The 20,567-nt window shown below is 53.1% G+C and overlaps 1 protein-coding gene across 3 annotated transcripts; it reads left to right on the forward strand.

Moving 5' to 3' along the window:
* The first annotated feature begins 51 nt into the window (after positions 1-51).
* On the forward strand, positions 52-20,223 carry CNNM3 (cyclin and CBS domain divalent metal cation transport mediator 3). 3 transcript variants are annotated; one of them, XR_003524770.2, is made up of 9 exons: positions 52-4,526; positions 10,873-11,016; positions 12,071-12,220; positions 12,599-12,768; positions 12,972-13,068; positions 13,428-13,561; positions 14,009-14,147; positions 17,152-17,251; positions 17,804-20,223. XR_003524770.2 is itself a non-coding variant. In XM_027622960.2 (8 exons), exons 1-8 carry the CDS (start codon positions 3,167-3,169, stop codon positions 17,866-17,868), a joined length of 2,259 nt encoding a protein of 752 aa, XP_027478761.1. In that variant the 5' UTR covers positions 52-3,166; the 3' UTR covers positions 17,869-20,223. The 3 variants fall into 3 exon arrangements, 2 of the variants coding, with proteins under 2 accessions (XP_027478761.1, XP_027478760.1); XM_027622960.2 differs by lacking the exon at positions 17,152-17,251; XM_027622959.2 differs by lacking the exons at positions 17,152-17,251; positions 17,804-20,223 and adding an exon at positions 14,317-15,718.
* Positions 20,224-20,567: the final 344 nt, after the last annotated feature.

Here is a 20,567-nt window from a genome sequence, read left to right on the forward strand (position 1 = left end):
GTCACCTATGACAGGGCAAGGGGCAAGTATTCTGGAACTGTTTTAACAGAAATTTACAAAATATGTATTATCAAGGCTGTTGTCCCAGGAGCTAGAGAGTAGCAGCTGCTGTGAGATGGGGATGGGGCAAGTGTGCTCAACTGCCACAGTTAGGAATTTGTAAAAATGGACACCACAGTCTTCTGCCTGCAGGTACCAGACAGGGCGGTTAGAGGGGACTGATAGTCCCTCCTCTCCCCCCTGGGGGCTGAAGGAGAAAGGAGCCTGATCCAACAGTATGATCGCCATGCTTCATAACATGCAGCTGCTTCTTTGTCCTTGCTCATGAGCTGGTACTCGTGCAGTGCCCATAGGTACTGTGGCTACGGTGTGTAATAGAGTGTGCTGGGGCCAGGCCCAAGCAAGCCAGGCTTACCAAAGCAGACAAATTGGGGCTAATGTTTAAAAAAAGGGATGCACTTAGGGAGAAAAAGGACATTGTAGATAAAATAACAGATGCAAAAAGCAGGTGGACACGAGAATAAATTTCATCTGACCATATGTTCCACACATGGGTAAGCCCCTGCTACATGCCAGGTGCCATCAACCCCTCAGTGAGTGTAGTGAGGAAGAGTCTCTGAGGGAGACAGTCACACCACGACCTTTTGATTTCCTTTCTCTTCCACATGGAACACTTCTCCCAAGTCTTTGTGAGGCTCACCCCCTGACTTCATCTAAGCTTCCGTTCAAATGTCACCTCCTTGGAGAAGACTTCCCTGGTCAGCGCATCTAAAACAGCATGGCCCCAATCCCTCTGTCCATTTCCTTATCTTGCTTTGTTTTTCTCCACAGCACTTATTGCCAGATATAAAATGAGGATTTGTATATTGTGTGTTGTTCCCACACTAGAACCTAAGCTCTGGCAGGGCAGGGCCTTTCTCATTCCCACATAGTCCCAGCACCAGAATGGTACCTGGTACATTGCAGGAAATACTTGTTGAATGAATGAATGAATGAATGAATGGGTCTTACAAAAAGGTGAATACTGGATTGCTATTCAGTGCTATTAGGGAAGAGCACATAGCTCCCATAACCTTGACCCAACCTAGTCAAGATGGTCAAGGAAGACCAGCTGGAGTAAGTGATACTTGCAGACTTGAGAAATAAGCAGGAATTAGCCAGTGAAGTCATCACAATAGTTATGAGTTTAAAACTCAAGAATAAGTATTTAGGTGAAACATGGAAATGTCTTGAACCAAATGAGCGGTAAGGAAAATCGCCCAGGGAGGGTCAATGAGGGACCTGAAGGTCAAGTGGCACGTGTCTCCATTGATGCAATGACTACCCAGGGGATGGGGGTAAAGAATGGTGCAGAGCCAATGAAGAAAGAAGCTGGAGAAGTACTGTTGAGGCCTCTCTTGTTAACAGAAAATCACTCCTTGAGCAGCTTTGCCCTACTGGATTCTTTCTGTCTTTGGGTATCCACAGTTTAAATGACCATTTGTGTTTCCAAGTGCGATCCAGTTGTCCTACCCAAAGATTTTCTCCAAAAAATGAATTACTGGTTGTTTTCCAAGGGCACCTGAGACCAGATCCATACGGAGTTTTTCCTGTCTTTGCTCTGGAACTGTTCTTTGCTAATTAGTAACTTTTCCGGGTATATAACTTTCAAGGATGTCATCCATTCTATTTTAATGTCAGCATTTTATCTGGACTTGGAGATGGAAATGTGAACTAAAGGGGCTGAATCCATAGTTTTTTTTCTTCAAAGGAGGCATGCTGATCCAGTGCAAAGGCTCAGTAGTAGAGTCATTATTGCTTCTGCTGGTGGCTTATTCTGTAATCCGCAAGTGAGGCGTAGCATCCTCTAGATAATAAAAACTGAAAACGTGGGAGACATGGTTGGCCTAGTCACAGCGCTGAATTTATAATGTTGAAGAGACATTCTTAGCATCCTTTGAAGAGTTTTTCCACAAAGTATTTTTTCTTTTGGTCATTTGCCATGGATTTGCTCATTTTTGCACATTGCATTCCACACATTTTACTTAACTGTGGCCACAGTGCCTATACTTTTTCTTATTATTTTCATGACCTAGCAAATGTATTTCCGTAGACTCTTTATGAAGATTTTAAATGACATGAATATGAGCACCCTTATCAAAAGTCTACTTTGTTAGGAACTTTGAAAATACATAAAAACGTAAAGAAAATACAAAAACAATCTGGATCCCTGTAGAAAAAAGCCTTGTTCAGTTTGTCTATTTCCTTCCAATCATATAGAGATCATACACAATGGGTGAAAAACATTCCATCCTGTCAAGACCGCCTCCCGGGCCGGTCTTGTCTTCTAAATAACTCTCTAGTAAGGATCCTCTTGAATAGTTCGTGTTGTTCCTGAGGAAGTATTTTTCCAAGGATTATCTGCTAGAAGTGGAGTGACCAGGTAACAGTAATTTCTGACAGAGCTGCCCTCTGCTAACGTGGCTGGGATGATGACCAGGCAGGTCGTGTTGGAATCCTGCATCCATGCTAAGTCATGCTTCACCTTTCTCCTGTAGAAGTAGCTCCGAGGGTCCAACGAGGTAGTGATTTCCTGTGTTTACATAATTACCATCCTTCTCCCTGGCAGGAATGCAAGTTCCTTGAAGGCAAAGGGCTGTGTCTCACGTCCCCAGACCTGTAGCACAGTCGGGCACAATCTTCAACAAACTTGAGCTTCCCAACGTCCGGTCACCGGTTCTTTCAGCTCTCCTTGCCCCTAGGCCAGTGGTTCACGGGGCCCTTTCCTAAGAAACGGTACATCTGCCACACACTTGAAATCTCTGCCTGCAAGCCGCTCCGCTCCGCGCCCCGAGTCAGGGACTTCCCAGAGCACAAGTGCGGCATCCGGGCGCGCCGGCACGGCCTGTGGGAACTGGACGCCCCGCTCGCCGCCCCGCGCGTCCGGGCGCTGACCACCTCTCGCCCTGGGAGTCCCGACCGAGCCCGCGGGGCCGAGAGCCCCACGCCCCCGGCCCGCCCCGGGATCGCGCCGCCGCTTGTTTACTCCCCGGCGCAGCCTAGTCCGACCCTGGGGCCCGCCCTCGTCCGCCGCCTATTGGCGGAGGAGGCGCCAACGCTAGCGACGATTGGTCCAGGGAAGGCGGAGGGGTAGGCTGCGCGGGAGGCCGAGAGGGGGCAGCAGGCGATGGCGGCGGCAGCGGCGGCGGCGGGTTGTCTAGGCTGGTTGCTCGCTGCGCTGTGCCTGGGCAACGCCGCCGGGGAGGCGGCGTCGGGCCCGCGAGTTTTGGGCGTCTGTCTGGAGGAGGACGGAGCCGCGGACGCGGGGTGGGAGCGCGGAGGAGAGGTGCGGGCCGCACCGGAGGCCACCTTCCGCTTACGCCTCTTCGGCTCCGGCTTGGCCAACAGCTCCTGGTCCTGGGTGGCCCCCGAGGGGGCGGGCTGCCCCGAGGGCGGGTCGGCCGCGGCGCCCGAGGAGGCGGCGGCCCCCACGGGCGAGTGGCGCGCACTGCTGCGCCTGCGCGCCGAGGCTGCGCGCCCGCACTCGGCGCTGCTGGCCGTGAGCGGGGAGCCGGGCGGCTCGGCGGCCCGGGAGGCGGCGGCCCCAGCGGGCGAGTGGAGCGCGCTGCTGCGCCTGCGCGCCGAGGCCGTGCGCCCGCATTCGGCGCTACTCGCCTTGCGCGTGGAGCCAGGCGGCTCGGCCGCCGAGGAGGCGGCGCCGCCCTGGGCGCTGGGCCTGGGGGCGGCGGGGCTGCTGGCGCTGGCGGCGCTGGCGCGCGGCCTTCAGCTAAGCGCGCTGGCGCTGGCGCCCGCCGAGGTGCAGGTGCTGCGCGAGAGCGGCTCGGAGGCCGAGCGCGCGGCGGCGCGGCGCCTAGAGCCCGCGCGGCGCTGGGCCGGCTGCGCCCTGGGCGCGCTGTTGCTACTGGCCAGCCTGGCGCAGGCGGCGCTGGCGGTGCTGCTGTACCGCGCGGCCGGCCAGCGCGCCGTGCCCGCCGTGCTGGGCAGCGCGGGGCTCGTGTTCCTGGTGGGCGAGGTGGTACCGGCTGCCGTGAGCGGGCGCTGGGCGTTGGCGCTGGCGCCGCGCGCGCTGCTCCTCAGCCGCCTGGCCGTGCTGCTGACCCTGCCGGTGGCGCTGCCCGTGGGCCAGTTGCTGGAGCTGGCGGCGCGGCCCGGGCGGCTGCGCGAGCGCGTGCTGGAGCTGGCCCGCGGCGGCGGCGACCCCTACAGCGATCTCAGCAAGGGCGTGCTGCGCTGCCGGACCGTGGAGGACGTGCTCACGCCGCTCGAGGACTGCTTCATGCTGGACGCCAGCGCCGTGCTGGACTTCGGCGTCCTGGCCAGCATCATGCAGAGCGGCCACACGCGCATCCCAGTGTATGAGGAGGAGCGCTCCAACATCGTGGACATGCTCTACCTCAAGGACTTGGCCTTCGTGGATCCCGAAGACTGCACGCCGCTCAGCACCATCACCCGCTTCTACAACCATCCGCTCCACTTTGTCTTCAACGACACCAAACTGGACGCTGTCCTGGAGGAGTTCAAACGAGGTAACGGGACATCGGGGAGGGGACACGAATGCTCCAGCGCTCTCCGCTGGAAAAAGGGTGGGTGTTTATGGAAGCCTTGAGGAAAGGGTCCCATCCTTACGGAGGTCTCTCCGAGTACCCTTTTAGATGATGGCCTCACAGCCCTCAGTGACCTTTTGAAATACTCAAAGGCTGTCGTTTAGAGCGCTGTGGAAAGCAAAATCCCCCTTTTCCTGGTAGGCCTAATTTGGGGAGCTGTGTCCACTTGACTCTAACCCACCAGCTTTTTCCTTCATTTTTGTGGGCTTTGGCTTTGTAAAGGGTCTAAATTCTTAAATAGAACTAGAAGAACAGAGAAGAGGATAGTCTTCAGACATTTGGTCGCTTTCACCTGCACACATGGTCAAATTAGCAGGGCCTGTGTCGTTTTAAGGGATCATTGTTAAGGTCTTTCATGCCTTGCTGATAACAGAAGGAATGATACCTGATTTTCTGCAGATGTGGGAGACACTTTGATTTCATCGGAAGCAACTTCACGGATACTGATTTAGTCTCCCTTTTGTCTTGTCTTTTTTAACTTCCCCTTTTCTGATAATGAGTAAGGTCTGTCAGGGTCTCCCTTAACTCCACAGTTCACCCTCTTCTTTCACCTTGGTTTATCTGAGCAACTCCAAGGTTGCAGGTAAAAATGGAGACCCAGCCTCCAAGTGTGAAGGTGTGGATTCCTCTGCAGTCCTCTCATTGTCAGGCTTGGGTGTGCTCCCCAGAACTTGGCTGCTCCTTGTCCACCAGCGATGCTTCTCACCCCTGAATTCCTGCAGGATGATCATGGGGGACACCCCAGGACTCTGGATGGGCTTGACCCGAAAGGCTGCATAATGTGAGGCGGGGAAGAGAGTGGAGCCCCCGATCTTCCTGGCGGCTGTGAAGTCTCCGGGCCCCAGGCCGCATGGATGTTGAGTAATTAGTCGTGGCTTGGGTGTTGAATAGTTAGGCAGTTAACTGTCCTTACTGTACCTGAGGATTGGGTGGGAGACTTTGCTGTGCAGCTTTGACTGCTCTGCTAGAGCATCTCTTGGGTGCTCTTGGCTGTTTCCCCCCAGAAAGTGCTCTTGGCTGTTTCCCCCAGAAAGTGGCTATGCAAACCCTCTCAGGGAAGGGGAGCCTGGGGTGGGGGCCAGACCTCTGCTGGTGAGTACTCCATCTGGGCTCCTGTAGTTTTCCAGGCAGTGGAGGTTCTGGTGGCCTGGAGTGCACTAAGGAGTGTTCCATCCTGCCCCTGCCACCTCCCAGCTTTAGACCCTGGGAAGGCTGGACTTGATCTCCAGGGCGTTGACTTTGAGCCCCGACTGGTACGGAGACCGGTGTGTAGGGGGCCCAGCTAAGAAATGGTGGTAGCTGAATAAAGGTGGGCAGCGAGCCTGGAGAGGAGATCCAGAAGGGCATTGGGAGGTGGAATTGAGGGGGCTTTGTGGTTAGCTGAGGAGCCAAGGGTGAGGCCTGGGTTTCTGGCTTCGGGATGCTCTTGCCCTTCCTTGAGGCAGAGCACTTACAGAGAAGGGAGGTCATCATGGTGGTGGGGGGGGGGGTGTGGCACAGGTGAGTTTGTTCTGGACACTGGAATGTGTCTATGCAGTGGCCCAAGAGGCCGACTCAACCAGTTGACGAGAAATACGAGTTAAAGACCCAAGCAGGAGATAAAGATTTGTTTGTTGGTAAAGGAGAGGTCGCTCAAGCCATAGGTGTGGCACAGAAAGCCTAAACCCCTGAGGGCACAAGCATATGAGGGGTGGAGGGTAGCAGAGGAGAGCTGCTGAGGAGACCCAGTTCAGAATGCCCTAGAAGAGACCAATTACCGAGGGAAGGCGAATGATCAGGAGAGGCCAGCATCATGTCATTTGGATCCAACAACCAGAATACTCTTGACCCCTGCAAGGGCAGATTTGGTACTCCAGCGTGGGTGATGGGGAATGAATGGGACGTGACAGCTGAGGTAGATGGGCCTGCCATGAGGTATGGCTGCAGAGCAGAAGCCAGAGAGCGGTGGCTGGGAGACGGCTGGTAGGGGAGGGGGCCCTCTGCTCTTCATTTGAAGATGGGCAAGTTGAGTGGCTTTGGGTTGAAATGTTGACAGAAAGGAGCCAGTCGGGAGAGAAGGCGCACAGTCTAGGCTGCTCCTGTTCTGGGATGGTGGGTGGCCTTGGAGCAGCTCTGGGGAACCTGGAGGTTGAATGGGGAGCTCCTCAGTCGTCCTCGCCTTCCTCCTCCCCTGACAAGTGAGGGCCATTCTCAGGGGCACATTGGCTTCGTCTTCCTCTGACATCCTGGAGCCTTTCTCTGCTTCTCTTTGCAGTGCACTCCTATGGCAGATATCTTTTTCCTCATTAAGATCCTTTTTAGCCTAACCCCTTTTCTTCATTTTGCTTATGAACAAAGGGCATATTGCAGCCCTTATGGCGCCTGAGGTTTTAGAAATCAGTTCCCTTCCTGTCTCTTTGCCAAGTGTATGAGGTGGTGGTGCCCTCTGAATTTCCTGAAGCTGGAGTCCTTGACATCTTGGCAGCTACCATTCCAGGCCCAGTCCGTTTCATCCCTTCAGGGCACTGTCTGTTTTGGAACTTCATAGTCTGGGAGAGGCACCTTTTCTGGTGAGGTGCTCCTTAGTTAGTGTGCAGACTTAAGATGATACCGAATATTTGGGGCAAACATTACCAGGAAGAGAGTGTACTCTGGAGCTGCAGTAAAGTGTATTTTCTTTAAAGCTATTAATCCCACCATCTTTGTCAACCTCCCAGTGAGAATAGTCAAGGACAGTCAACCAAAGGAGGAATTAGGATGCATGCTTTTCAGAATCTCTGCTTTAAACCAACAAAGTTCTGGTTCATTGTCAGAAGCCAAAGGATCCCCAGGATTCTGAAAAGAGTCAGACCTGCTGTGAGGAATGTTAGCCTAGCACTTTTCTCCTAGGACATGTTCTGACAGTTGCTTTAAAAAATAAAGGAGGGGGGGGCGCCTGGGTGGCTCAGTCAGTGAACATCTGCCTTCTGCTTAGGTCAGGATCTTGGGGTCCTGGGATCGAGCCCTGCGTCAGGCTCCCTGCTGAGTGGGGAGTCCGCTTCTCCCTCTCCCCCTCCCTCTGCCCCTTCCCCTGCTTGTGCTCTCTCTCTCTCTCTCTCTCTCTCACTTTTTCTAATAAATAAATAAATCTAAAAAAAAAAACCAAAGATAGAGGAATTTAAACTACATCTGCATTTTTACAAATATCCTAGAAATTAGGCATTATGGAAGAGTTTTCTAGCATCCATATAATTTATGAGTACATTCGAGCTTGCTAACTAAAATGAAAACTCTGTAGAGCTTTTTCAGGGCTTTCTGGTTGATTCAGGTAAGACGCGTCATCTGCCCCTTACCTTACCTGAGGCTCTTTGCTCAGGGAGAACCTGTAGGCAGTTGTCCCGGGGCCTGTTAGTGTTTCTAGTCAGCCAGCCAGGGGCCTGTGTATTTTCAGAGCATTTTGTCGTATCAGATGAGAAATAAACTTTAATCCCTCCAGCTGCCTGTTCTCTGTGTACCCCTCTTGCTTTTTCGTGGTTGCCATCTGGACCCCTCAGACATTCTGTGTTGAGATGAAATCCCGTGGCCCACTGTGTCAGAGGATCTTTCAGGGGCTCTGCTTTCGTCTGTTATCCAGTCATACCGTGTGGCAGGTCACTGAGAAACTGTGCCTGTTTTACAAAAGTTTGAAAGCAAGGGAGAGGTTAGTCCATTCTGAGGGTAACCTACATAAGGGGCTGGCATTCTGGAAGAATGCAGCTGAAATGGGTTCTCTCTGCTCTTACATGGTCATGTAGAACCTGGGCTTTGGTTCCTAGAATCTGACCAGAATTGTATGTCAAGCTTCAGCCTTCCTCATGTGGTCTGACAGATTAGTATCATGTGGTGGGGTCAGCGTGGCCCTCGTGGAAATGATGCCCGTCTGTTGGCGTGAGCCATTCCCAGCACAGATACCCAGGGGTGGGCAGCATCTGGAAATGCTGCTATTCCTCATTCAGTACTTCTGTCTCAGCAGGAATGAGCAGATAGTTCTCGGGGACTCCTGGCCTTTTTCTCCTGGAAAGGGGGAAGACAGTGTAGTCACTCCTGCCTGTAATTTTTGTCGATGTTAGAGCATCCTGAAGAACAATACTTTGTTTTCTTTAGAAGGACCCCTGTGCTGGAGACAGTACCTTGGCCCAGTGTAATTCACCTAGAGGGGAGGGTCCCCTAAGATTTGGTCTCTTGTTCTCCAGTGAAAACGAGATGAGTATGGTGGTTAAGAGAATGGATTCAGGGGTGCCTGCATGGCTCAGTCGGTTAACATCTGCCTTCGGCTCAGGTCATGATCCCGGGGTCCTGGGATTGAGTCCTGCCTCGGGCTCCCTGCTCCACAGGGAGTCTGCTTCTCCCTCTCCGCTTGCACCCCCTGCTCATGGTCTCTCTCTCTCTCTCTCTCTCTGTCAAATAAATAAAATCTTTAAAAAAAAGGAAAGGAAAAAACAGATTCAGGAGCCAGCTGCCTGGGTTCACATCTCAGTTTTGCACTTGGGTGAGTCACTGAAGCTCTCTGAGCCTGTTTTCTCTGCAGACTGTAAATGGGAATAATCCTCTGTTCCCAGTAACTTAATAAATGAATACAGCACTTAGCTGCCAGCACACAGTAAGCACTACATGCCGCATTCCTTCAGTTCACAGGTGCGTTGTTTTTTGTATTTCAACATCTCTACGATCAGGATGTGTCTCACAATCGATGGCATCTTCAATTTGATGAAATACAGTAAATGTTTTCTTTTTCTTTTCTACAGCCTCATTCCCTTTTTTTGTTTAAAGATTTTATTTTTAAGTCATCTCTACACCCAACATGGGGGTTGAACTCACAACCCTGAGATGAAGAGTTGCACGCTCCCCCGACTGAGCCAGCCAGGCGCCCCTGCCTCATTCCTTTCTTGATCATTTGGCTAGTGGTCTCTTAATAATAATAGCTTTTGGTTGACTGGACATTTTCTTTTTATCTAAATTTGGAGCAGGGGCGCCTGGGTGGCTCAGTCGATTAAACGTCTGCCTTCGGCTCAGGTCATGATCCCAGGGTCCTGGGATCGAGCCCCACATTGGGCTCCCTGCTCAGAAGGGAGCCTGCTTCTCCCTCTCCCTCTGCCTCTCCCCCTGCTCATACTCTCCCTCTCTCTTTCTCAAATGAATAAATAAAATCTTTAAAAAAATAAATTTGGATCAGAGGTCTTCCTGCACCCCTCGGGTGCTCCTGTTTTAATTTTAATTTAATTTAATTTTATTTATTTGGGAGAGTGAGTGAGTGCTGGAGGGGGAGGGGTAGAGGGAGAGAGAATCTCAAGCAGACTCCACACGGAGTGTGGAGCCTGATGTGGGGCTCGATCTTGCGACCCTGAGATCATAACCTGAGCCGAAATCAAGAGTTGGATGCTTAACGACTAAGCCACCCAGGTGCCCCTGTTTTAATATTTTTATGTTGATTGCATGTTAAAGTGATACTGAGGGTTTATGTTGTGTTAATTATAATATGTTATCACTCAGTTTTACCTGTGTTTTTTTCTTAATGTGGCTACTCAAATTTAAAATTACATATATGGTTTGCGTTCAGTTTCTTTTGGACAGGTTTCATAAAGTTTCATAGATGAAAAGCAGAGTCAGTTCTTGAAGCACTCTGAGGCTCGGGCTTTGTTCAAGCTTCCATTTCTTTATCAGACAAAGAAACAAACCAATAGGAAGCTCAGCTGAAGAAGGGGAAGGTGAACAGTTCCAGGCTGCTGCACTTCCTCCCGCACAGTCTGGGCTCTGACTGGCCACTCACCATTTATCATCTTCCCCCTGGATGACTTGCATAGACCTTGGCTTCTGGAAATAAAGGACAGCTTTCAGAATGGGGATGCTTCCCCAGGAGAGTCACTGGGTGGCCCTTCTGCACTCCCCCATGTAGACTGTCCCCAGGGGAGCCCGGGCTTCTGGAGTTGGTGCCCTTGTGTGTGCAGCCCTAGCGTCTGTCCCGGTCTGACGCAGCCTTATCTAAACCACGTTCCTGTAGACCCGAGGCTGACTCTGCTCTGCCTCTGCCTGGGTGGCCTTGTGCGGCTGAGCACAGTGCCGAGATTTAGGGTCCTCGTGTGTAAAGGGAGGCTCATCCTCACGAGCATGTTGAGAGCCTTAAGTAAGAACTTAGGAATGAGTCTCACTGGTGCCTGGTACCTTGTGGGAACACAGACATCACCTCCTGTCACTCTGGTGAGCTTGTACCAGGCAGGACTAAGCAAAATGGGAGGCCCCCGGCCAGCTGTAATCTGAGCGTCCCTTCCCCCAGGGAAGTCCCACCTGGCCATCGTGCAGAAGGTGAACAACGAGGGTGAAGGTGACCCCTTCTACGAGGTACTGGGCCTGGTCACCCTGGAGGACGTCATTGAGGAGATCATCAAGTCTGAGATCCTGGACGAGTCTGAGGACTACCGTGAGTCTTAACTCCTGGCAGCATTCCATCTCAGCTGGTCTTTCAGGCCTACTGAGATGTGTGGTGTGTCTCAGAGGACAGCGGGTCTCCGTGTTGCTAAAACGAGGCTGGATCTCCAGTCAGAGCTGTTGGCTAGCTGGGGCCGCGGGGGAGTGGGCCAGCATGGCCCCCTTGCAGGAGGGCCCGCAGCTGTGCCTGGATGCAACGCTGCGGTAGCCCGGCAGGGCCTTTGCAGCCCCACTGCCTGCCTGGGGCTCTGGCTGCAGCAGCAGTTTGGTTTCTCTGGCACAGATGGGGGCCCTGCCCTTCATGGGCCTTTCCCAGACTCCCATGGCCCTTTGGCTTTCTCGGGTTCCTTTTCTACAGAAGCCTAGTTCTTCTGTAGAAGAACTTCTACAGAAGTTAGAGAAGCTTCTCCTCAGAGAACCCCGTTCTTTACTGCTGAGAGAGTCTTTCCGAAACCGAAGATCCTGGGGCCTGTGATTATGCCTTAGGGGTGTCTGGCTCTTAGGAAGATGGCTGAGGTCTGCAGGGCAGACACAGAACCTGGACCTGATGGCCCGGGGCCTCATGTGCACGCTTGGGACACTGAGCCCCCCCACCCCCAGCTCCATCTGCTGTCAAGTGAATCGCTTTGCCCCCGCGTCTGTCCCCAAAATGCAGCCTCTTTAGTTTGGTTCCTCAGACCACCATAGGCATGGGGACATCAGGTTAGCTGCTGCCATGTCACACCCGTAATCTGCAAAGACGTGCTTTCTGGTGAGGGGTGTCTGACCGTCCTGTCAGTATTCTGCCTTCCCAGCTCCGAGGACAGGAGCAGGCCCTGTCCGTACTTCTTCAGGACATGGCTGGAGTACGGGCCTGCCCCCTCTGCCCCAAGTACCAGGTTTGTTGTGTGTGGAGAGTGGCCGCCAGGCCCCAGCAGGGTTGTGTCCCCGGGTTCTGATGCTGCCTCCCCCCCTCCGAGAGCCCCCAGGCTGTGGTAGCGGGCCTCGGTTTGCTCGTACTGATTGGAGGGCTACTGTTGCCTCAGTGGGCCTTCTCGCCATCCTAGGAGATGCCGCCGTGCGGAAGAAGGCTGCTCCTCTGAGTGCCCCTCTCAGGCCGAAAGAGGAATTCTCCCTGTTCAAGGTGTCTGATGATGAACATAAAGTGAAAATCTCGCCTCAGCTGCTCTTGGCCACCCAGCGCTTCCTGTCCCGAGGTGAGGGTGAAGGGTGGGCCTTTGCTCTCTTGCCCACCGTCCGGCGGGTCAGGAGGCCCCCAGGGCAGACACCGAGTGCCCTCAGTCCTGGGAAGGAGGAGCGTACCCAGGAGCATTTCGGTGCTTCTCTCCAGCCCTGTCAGCACTTCAGGGCCCCTGAGGGATGGCTCCTGTCTGCCGATGGCTGAGAGCTGCGGCCAGGCAGGCGCCACCTCTGGCCAGCCATGGCGGGGAGCCTCAGCGGGGTGGGTGTGCGGCCTGCCCAGTTCCTTCGTGTTGGGGAGGTGACCTGGCTCAGGGGGCAGCAGGAGTCGGGTGTGGTCGTTCAGGCCACTCTGGGCCTGGTGGACACTGTCCCTTTTTCCCACCATGGGGCAGAGGTGGATGTATTCAGCCCCCTGCGAATCTCCGAGAAGGTCCTGCTGCACCTGCTGAAGCATCCCAGCGTCAACCAGGAAGTGAGGTTTGACGAGAGCAACCGTCTGGCTGCACACCATTACCTGTACCAGCGCAGCCAGCCGGTGGACTATTTCATTCTCATCCTGCAGGTAACTGGGAGCCCAGACTGGAGCCTCCCACTTGCTCAGAAAGTAGGGAAGGGTCTGAGAGAGGGAGGATCATGCACATCCACATCCCCTGAATAATTGGGGTTGGTGCTTTCTCCTTGTGCTCTCGTCTGGCGGGGAGGGTAATCTGTCCACATCTCTTTCTCTCCCTGCCCCTCCTCCCTCCCTGTCCCTCTACCTCCCAGGGCAGGGTTGAGGTGGAGATCGGGAAAGAGGGCCTGAAGTTCGAGAATGGGGCCTTCACCTACTATGGAGTGTCTGCCCTGACAGCACCATCCTCAGGTAAGCGGCAGCCCCTCTTGGAGTGGAAGGCTGGGCTCGGCTGTTGGGCTGCAGCTCTCCGGGGCCCAGGATCTGGCCTCCCCTTCCTCCAGAGCCCACGCGTCCTGTTGGGTGCTCCACTCGAGGATGGGCTGGCTTTTTTCCTCTCTGGGCTGTGTCAAGGGAAGGGCAACGTTTCTCTGGGGCTCGTCGCTGTTGCTTGCTCCTGCCCCTGCCAAGCCTTTCCCGCGAGGAAGTGTGCTTGCCGTGCTTCTCTGTGTTCGTAGCCATGATCACATCATAGAGTGATCTGTGGGGTGGATCTCCGAGGCAGTGCAGTTGTCCCCACCAGAGACGTCACTGATTGTTCCTTCTGATAGTTCACCAGTCCCCGGTGTCCTCGCTCCAGTCCATCCGCCACGACCTGCAGCCCGAGCCAGCCGATGGTGCCCGCTTGTGTGCGTACTGTCCTGACTACACCGTGAGGGCCCTCTCCGACCTGCAGCTCATTAAGGTGACTGTCTGGGCTGCTCATTGGTGCTGACTGTTAGGCAGCTTTGTGTCCCCCCAGGGGCTAAACCAGGTGGCCGCAAGTTTGTATGGATTAAGAGTAAATTCTTCTTGAGTCTCTCTGAGACTTGCTGGAACAGGACCGTGTTACTTGCTCGGAAGGACAGATGGCCTTGGCTCCTGGAGGTCCCTCTGACTGCTGGCAGTCTGGTCCTGTCGCTGGGACTGTGTGCCCAGTTTCCTTTTGAGATCCTAAAGACATTGCTTGATTGCTCTTCTCTGCTCTTAGCTGGCTTAAAGCTCTTCATTTTCCTTGGTCCTGCTGAGTGTGACTCTCCCACCTAGTTCTGGTGCTTGTGGGCAGGAGGGAGACGTGCGACCTTCTTGGACCTTGCTTTCTCTGTCTGGCCTCACAAGTAGCACCTGCCTGGGGGTGCTTTCTGTCCTCCAGGTCACGCGGCTGCAGTACCTCAATGCACTCCTGGCCACTCGGGCTCAGAACCTGCCACAGTCCCCGGAGAACGCAGACCTCCAGGTCATCCCAGGCAGCCAGACCAGGCTCCTCGGTGACAAGACAGCCCCAGCAGCAGGTGAGCCCCACAGGGCCACGTCCCCTGGTGTGGCAGCCCGGAGGGCGTGCGCGTCCTGTGCCGGTCCTTGCTGCTCCCGCACACACTCACTCTCTCTGCCCTGTGTTCCTCTTCCCTTGTCCCCTTTTCTGCGCATCCTTTCCTTCTCCTCTTCTCACTGTCTGAGTAGCTCTGATGACACTGTGCTGCGGGCCGGCTCACGTGGAAAGTACGTGCGGTCAGCATTTTCTCTGGAGGACCTGTCAGCATGGGTTGCCTTCATTAGAGAAGAGTTGCTAAATGGGAATAAAACCAAGTCCAGACACTCTTGGTCAATTAGGATTGGGGTTGGGTCACCTGGAAAATGAAGATCCAGTCACCAGTGGGCCCGGCTCAGAAGGTGGCTGGCTGGTGGACACCATGCCAGGAGCTGAGAAGGGCTCCAGCTGAGATGTTTGGTCGGGTGAAGCTAATATTTAAGTCCTGCCCCTCACATCTAGGGTCCCACTGGGAGCCGGAAGATCGCGTTGGATGAAATAGATGGGGTGTGGGCTAGCAAACCTTGCCTTGTAGATAAAAAGGAGACTGTGCAGAGTGGGCTTTGGGTGGGAGTGCTAAAAAGTTAGGGAACTTTCTTGGTTTGGTCCTCAGGAAGGTACTTTCATTCTGATTGAGCCCCTAAGTTGGGGTCAGAGATGCACTTGGGGGCTGGGTGGTCCTGGGTGAGTGGACGGGGCTTCCAACGAGGCTGTGGCAGAAGCTGAGGGCTGCCAGCCTCCCTGGGCACTCTAAGGTGGGGACACCGAGCTCTCTTGAACACTGGCTCTGCCTGGCACTGTGCTAGGAGCTTTGCTCATCCTCACTCATCTAAGAACACGTCTCCATTCTCAGAGGTGGCAGTTGTTAGGCCCATTTTACAGATGAAGAATCAGAAGCAGAAAGAGACCGAGGCACTCTGGCCTGGAGCCTGTGCATGCCCTTGGCCTCTGGGCAGTGGTGTCTCACAGGGAATAGCTCTGGTTATTTAGACCCGCGCTTGAGAACACGAATGTATTTTTATGATGGATACTTTCTGAGAGGTGATGTGCAGGTGCAAGGGACAGAAAACCCCGGCCTGGGCCTGTGAGTGGCTCAGCCCCTGAGCGCTCCATCTCTGTGCATTGGTAAAAGGGGGTCCCAGTGTGAGGCGTGCTGCTCCAACCCTGGATCTGGGCCTTTTGGGCCTTCCTTGGTGAATGTGTACTGGGAAGTGGTGTTCTACCTTTTAGGGCTGATCACAGTTCTATATTTACCCGCTGTGATGTTCTGTTCTTTTGTGAGAGGCCGCTTGTTCACACCATCACCTTAGACTGGGGTCTCAAAAGCCAGTACGTTTTTGTTTTTTCAAAATGTGAGCGTTTGGTTTTGGTTTTTTTCAATGTGAACCTTTTCTGGCTTCACCTGCTTACTCAAACTTCACATGGTCTATTCAAGGTATAGACTAAAATCTAAGAACCATGGTTTTTCCTTCATTTCATGCTTTATTACACATGTAGAGTTTTTTGGGTTTTAGATTTTATTTATTCATAAAAGGCAGAGAGGCAGAGGGAGAAGCAGGCTCCAGGGAGAAGCAGGCTCCCCACTGAGCAGGGAGCCCGATGTGGGACTCGATCCCGGGACCCTGGGATCATGACCTGAGCCGAAGGCAGACACTTAACCATCGGAGCCACCCAGGAGCCCTATACATGCAGTTTTTTAAAGTCCTTTGGGGCTTCAGCCGTTCATTGGGCCATCCTCTGAGGAAATACAGGTGTCCCCTGAAAGTTCGCTTCACGCCACTTTGCTTTTACAAAAGACTTAGGTCGTGCCCGTTTTCACTAACTGAAAGAACTCCGAAGAGGGGTTTTGCTTCTTGAAATGGTAATTGTTTCTTGGCTTTATGCCACGCTGGCTTAAAAAAGATTTCATGGGGGCGCCTGGGTGGCTCAGTCGTTAAGCATCTGCCTTCGGCTCAGGTAATGGTCCCAGGGTCCCGAAATCGAGTCCCACATTGGGCTCCCTGCTCAGCGGGAAGCCTGCTTCTCCCTCTCCCACTCCTTCTACTGTTCCCTTTCTCGCTGTGTCTCTCTCTATCAAATAAATAAATAAAATCTTAAAAAAAAAATTTCATGGGAGCTCTCTGCTTTCGGAAAGCGGGGAAGCCCTTGACCTGCCGTGGCTCTGTGGGTCCTTTGCCCCTCAGTGACGGCTTACCCGCTTTGCGCGGGGGCCGGGGGCAGTGTCATAGCCAGAGAGGTCTGCCCGAGGCGCCACCATGCTGATCGTAATGGATTCCCCTCCCATCCTTTTGCTGTGATGTGGGTTTTCCCCAAAATGTGGCTGGACGTTTGTCCGCAGTGAGGCTCGCCTGCTGTCTCCTGCTCCTTGCCTCAGCTCTCGGAGGTTGTGCTGCGGCTCATCTCTGCTAGGTGGCACTCCACTGCCCCCCAAGAGAGCTGTGTCGCTGCACACGTGGAGATGTCGCTGGGGACGTTGCTTAAATAGCACAGGTCAGAACCATCCCCCGATTGACTTTGGCACTAGATTCGCTGGCAGAAAAACGCCTTATTGAGATGCTTGGAAAATTAGTCACTGCCTGCGGCAGGATCGGCAGACTGGCCGGCTGCTGGGTTGGTAAATAAAGTCCTATTGGACCCTGCCCGTTTGTTTCTGGATTGTGTATGAGTGCCTTTGGCTGCAGCAGTGGAGCTGAGCTGTTGCCCCAGGGACTATGACCTGCAAAACCTAAAAATACTGGCCCTTTACAGAAAGTTTCTTGACCCCAGGCCCGTCCTGTCAAACTCGGGGTAACCCCTGTACAGTGGTCATTCCCAGAGAGAGTCCATTCCAGACGCCGCGCTTCCTGCTCCCTGTGATTCTGAGCTGCGGGCCGTGAGGGGCACCCCCCCCCCCCACAGCATGCCCGCGGGGTGGCCCAAGCCGAGCGGCCCTGCCGGCGCAGCTGCACAGCTGGTGTCTTCTTGTCTCTCCCCTCTGCTCTCTCTAGCCTTCCCCGTAGACCTTTCCCTCTTTGGCACATTTGGAAACTGCAGTTGATAATTGACTGTGGACTAGTGAGCATTTTTTGTTTTCAGAAAACACCCAAGGTAAATATCTTCCCTTTCACTTTCTCTTTGCTTTCCTTCCCCAGCCCTCTAGCTGCCAGGAGGAGCCCTGGACACGGCCGCCCCCAGACAGGGAGGTGTTTCTCCAGGGGTGGGTGGTGTGAGGGGGCCCTTCCTGTCTTTCATTGCCACTTTTCATTTCATTATTCTGGAAGACTGACGGGGTCATGAAATAACCCACTCGGTGGTGGAAACTAAAGCTTCCTTCCGGTGCAGGGGCTTTCGTGTCCAGGGCAGGCTCCTCTCGCCCAGCCTTATGGCTTTGGCCTCCTGTGAGCAGAAACCCCCTGCCCTGCTTTCCTGCCTCTCAGTGACGCAGCCCTCCTCCCAATGGTTTTCTCTTGGGAGGTGAGGTCAGCCTGACTGTTTTCCTGACTGCCCACTCCCGGCTCTGCCTTGATGCTGTGGTGTCCTGAGGCCCCTCTGCCTTGCCAGCCCCTTCCTGTCCTAAAGAGGATTTTGATACTTGGCTTTGATGGGACCTGCTTCCTTCACTGGCTTTGATGGTAATTCTCCTTTTCCTTTCTCCTCTAGGGCCCAACCACAGCAGACCCGGCCTCCCAGCGGAGGAGAGCCCTGGGCGGAACCCAGGGGTTTAACTGCTTGCCAGGCAGCCCCAGGTCTGGGGAATGGACAAGCACGTGGGGAACTGGAGAGCCGAGGAGTAGCTTGTCAGCCTATCCCCATCCCCTCCAGGCCACGTTTTAGATGGCCCTTATAGATGTGGGTCCTGGGCTGTCCTCAGAGCCAGACCTCAATGCCGGGAGCCTTCAGCGGGTCCTGCCCTCCTTTAGGAAATGGGGGTCAGTTGGGGCACAGCCCTCCAGGCCTGCTTCTGAAGGGAATGGAAAGACACTGTCATCTCCGGTCCCCAGGACCCAGCCTTCTCCCTGTGACAGTGCAGTGTATTTATACCTCTTTGGGCCAAGCCATGATGTGAGTGCACGGTTACTGCCTTTACGTGGCCGTGACCTGTACTCGCTTCGCTTTCAATTTGCCAACCTTCTGCTGCCGGCAGCACTTTGAGCAAACCAGGAGCACTAGTTGGGGCTGGGGGGGTTCACATCCTTGGCCGTAGCCACAGTGAACGATTTGGCTTCCCTTACAATGCCGTGTTTCAGAGCACGCGCCCCAGCCTGTCCCATGTGCCAAACCTCAAAGCTCGATGACCCACCGGTATGTGCCACTGTCCTGCTCCCTCCTGTGGAGGTCGCTTCTCTGAGCCCTGTGCTCAGAGCCCTGAGCAAGAGAGCTGGCCCCCAGTGGCACTGAGGAGGCCTGCTCCTTCTGCTTCTCTGCCTGTCTTGCTTAGTTGCTTCTAACGGTATTGTCACTTTCTGTGTTTGAAGAAGAGAGGTCACCCATGGGAGGAAGGGGTGTGCTGCCCCTAACTCTTTCTCAGTTGCTCGATCCCAGGGAGAGGATCCAGCCGTTAGACCTACTTTGTACCTTCTTCCTAGGCCTCCGTGGAGAGCTGGATGGCTGTCATTTGCACGGAGAGAGGCAGGGGAGGGAAGGGTTGGTTATGGAGCAGGTAGAACCTCATCCCCTTTCTTTAAAAAAACAAAAACCCATCAGTTTTTCTTGTATCTCAAACATTTCAGCTGTTTGCTTTTTTGCTGTTCTTAGCTGCGGGGTTTTAGAGAATTGGGAACAAGAAGGCATTTATGTTTTTCTTCTGGCTTACCCATTTTTACCTTCTGCAGTTCTTCAACTGTGCAGAAACTGGGGCGTCACAGAGACGTAGGATTGCAGACTGGATGTGGGGGAGGATTTCTGGAACCTTTCTCAAAGGAATTTGGGTCCCTTATCTGGGACCGTTGGGAATGAAGGCCAAAGAACAATGGCATGCTCGCTTAGAAACTTCTCAAGGAGTTCTAAGAGCAAACCCGGGTGGGAAGCATATTTTACAATCATCTCTCTCCAGAACAGTGGTTCTTAACCTTGGCTGCACGTTAGAATCACCTGGCAAGTTGAAAAATACTGATACCTGATACTTGGGGTCTCCTCTTCCAGGGAGCCTGATTTAATTGATCTGGGCAAGAGGATTTTATTTTTTGAAACAATTTTAATTTAAAAAAAATTTTTTTTTTTTTAAAGTGAGCTCCTACCCAACATGGGTCTTGAACTCCTGACCCTGAGAGCAAGAGTCGCGTGCTCTACTGAGTCAGGCAGGCACCCCTGAAAAAATTTCAGAGTTACATAAGAGTGAAGGGTTATATCCGTACACACTTCACCCAGCTTCCCCGAATGTTAACATCTTACATATAACCTGGTACATCTATCAGAACTAAAAAAATTAACATTGGTACAAACCTGTTAACTAATTACCGACTTTATTTGGATCTTAATGGTTTCTCCAATAATGTCCTTTTTCTGTTGCAGGATCCAATTCTGGATACCAAGTTGCATTTAGAGTTACTGCTTTTTTCTAAGACTTTATTTTGAAACAATTACAGATCCATAGGAAGTTGCAAGCTAGAGGGACCCTTCACCCAGTTTTCCTCGGTGGTTACTCTTACGTAGTTAGAACACAGTATCAAAACCTCGAAGCTGACACTGGCACGATGTGGATGATCATTCTCTGTCCTCCCGGGTCGGTCTGTGTAGCTGCCACTGCCCTCTCGGTAAAGAGCCGTCCCACCACGCGGGGCTCTCCCTCCCATCAGAGCCATAGCACCCCCTCAGCTTCCGTCCCTAACCCCTGACAACCACTAACCTAAGATTTTGTCATTTCAAGAATGTTGTGCAAGTGGGGTCATATAGTACGTGACCATCTGGGATTGGCTTTTTTCACTCAGAATATTCTGGAGATGCATCCAGGTTGTTGTGTGTGTCTAGTTCATTCCTTTTGATTGCTGCGTAGTAGTCCTCGATATGTTCACTGTCCCGATGAAGGACATCTGGGTGGTTTCCAGTTTTTGGCTATTCCAAATAAAGCTGCTATGAACGTTCATTCCTTCCAGGTTTTTGTGTTAACGTTGGTTTTCTGAGGTAAATGTCTAGTAATACAATTGCGAGGTTGTGTGGCCATTGCATTGTTTTTTTAAAGAAACTGCCACATGCCTTTAGAGTAGCTGTACAATTTTACGTTTCCACCAGCGACGTGTGAGTGATCCAGTTTCTCCAAATCCTCACCAGCATTTGGTGGTGGTACCATTTTTTATTTTTAGCCATTCTGGTAGGTGTGTAGTGAGATCTCATCGTGGTTTCCAGTTGTATTAACATAATGGCTGATGTATAGCTTTTCATGTGCTTTTGTGGAGTATTTGTTCTTGTTTTTCACCCATTTCTAGTT

Source organism: Zalophus californianus, chromosome 8, assembly GCF_009762305.2.
Source record: "Zalophus californianus isolate mZalCal1 chromosome 8, mZalCal1.pri.v2, whole genome shotgun sequence".
In the NCBI taxonomy this organism is placed as follows: Eukaryota; Metazoa; Chordata; class Mammalia; order Carnivora; family Otariidae; genus Zalophus; species Zalophus californianus.

What these genes read in the sequence shown, in the direction of transcription:
- CNNM3 (XM_027622959.2), top strand. Translation starts at nt 3,167, where the DNA reads ATGGCGGCGGCAGCGGCGGCGGCGGGTTGTCTAGGCTGGTTGCTCGCT. An exon ending in ATTTCATTCTCATCCTGCAG is followed by an intron (nt 12,769 to 12,971) that starts GTAACTGGGAGC and finishes TCTACCTCCCAG; the next exon opens with GGCAGGGTTGAGGTGGAGAT. An exon ending in CCTGACAGCACCATCCTCAG is followed by an intron (nt 13,069 to 13,427) that starts GTAAGCGGCAGC and finishes TCCTTCTGATAG; the next exon opens with TTCACCAGTCCCCGGTGTCC.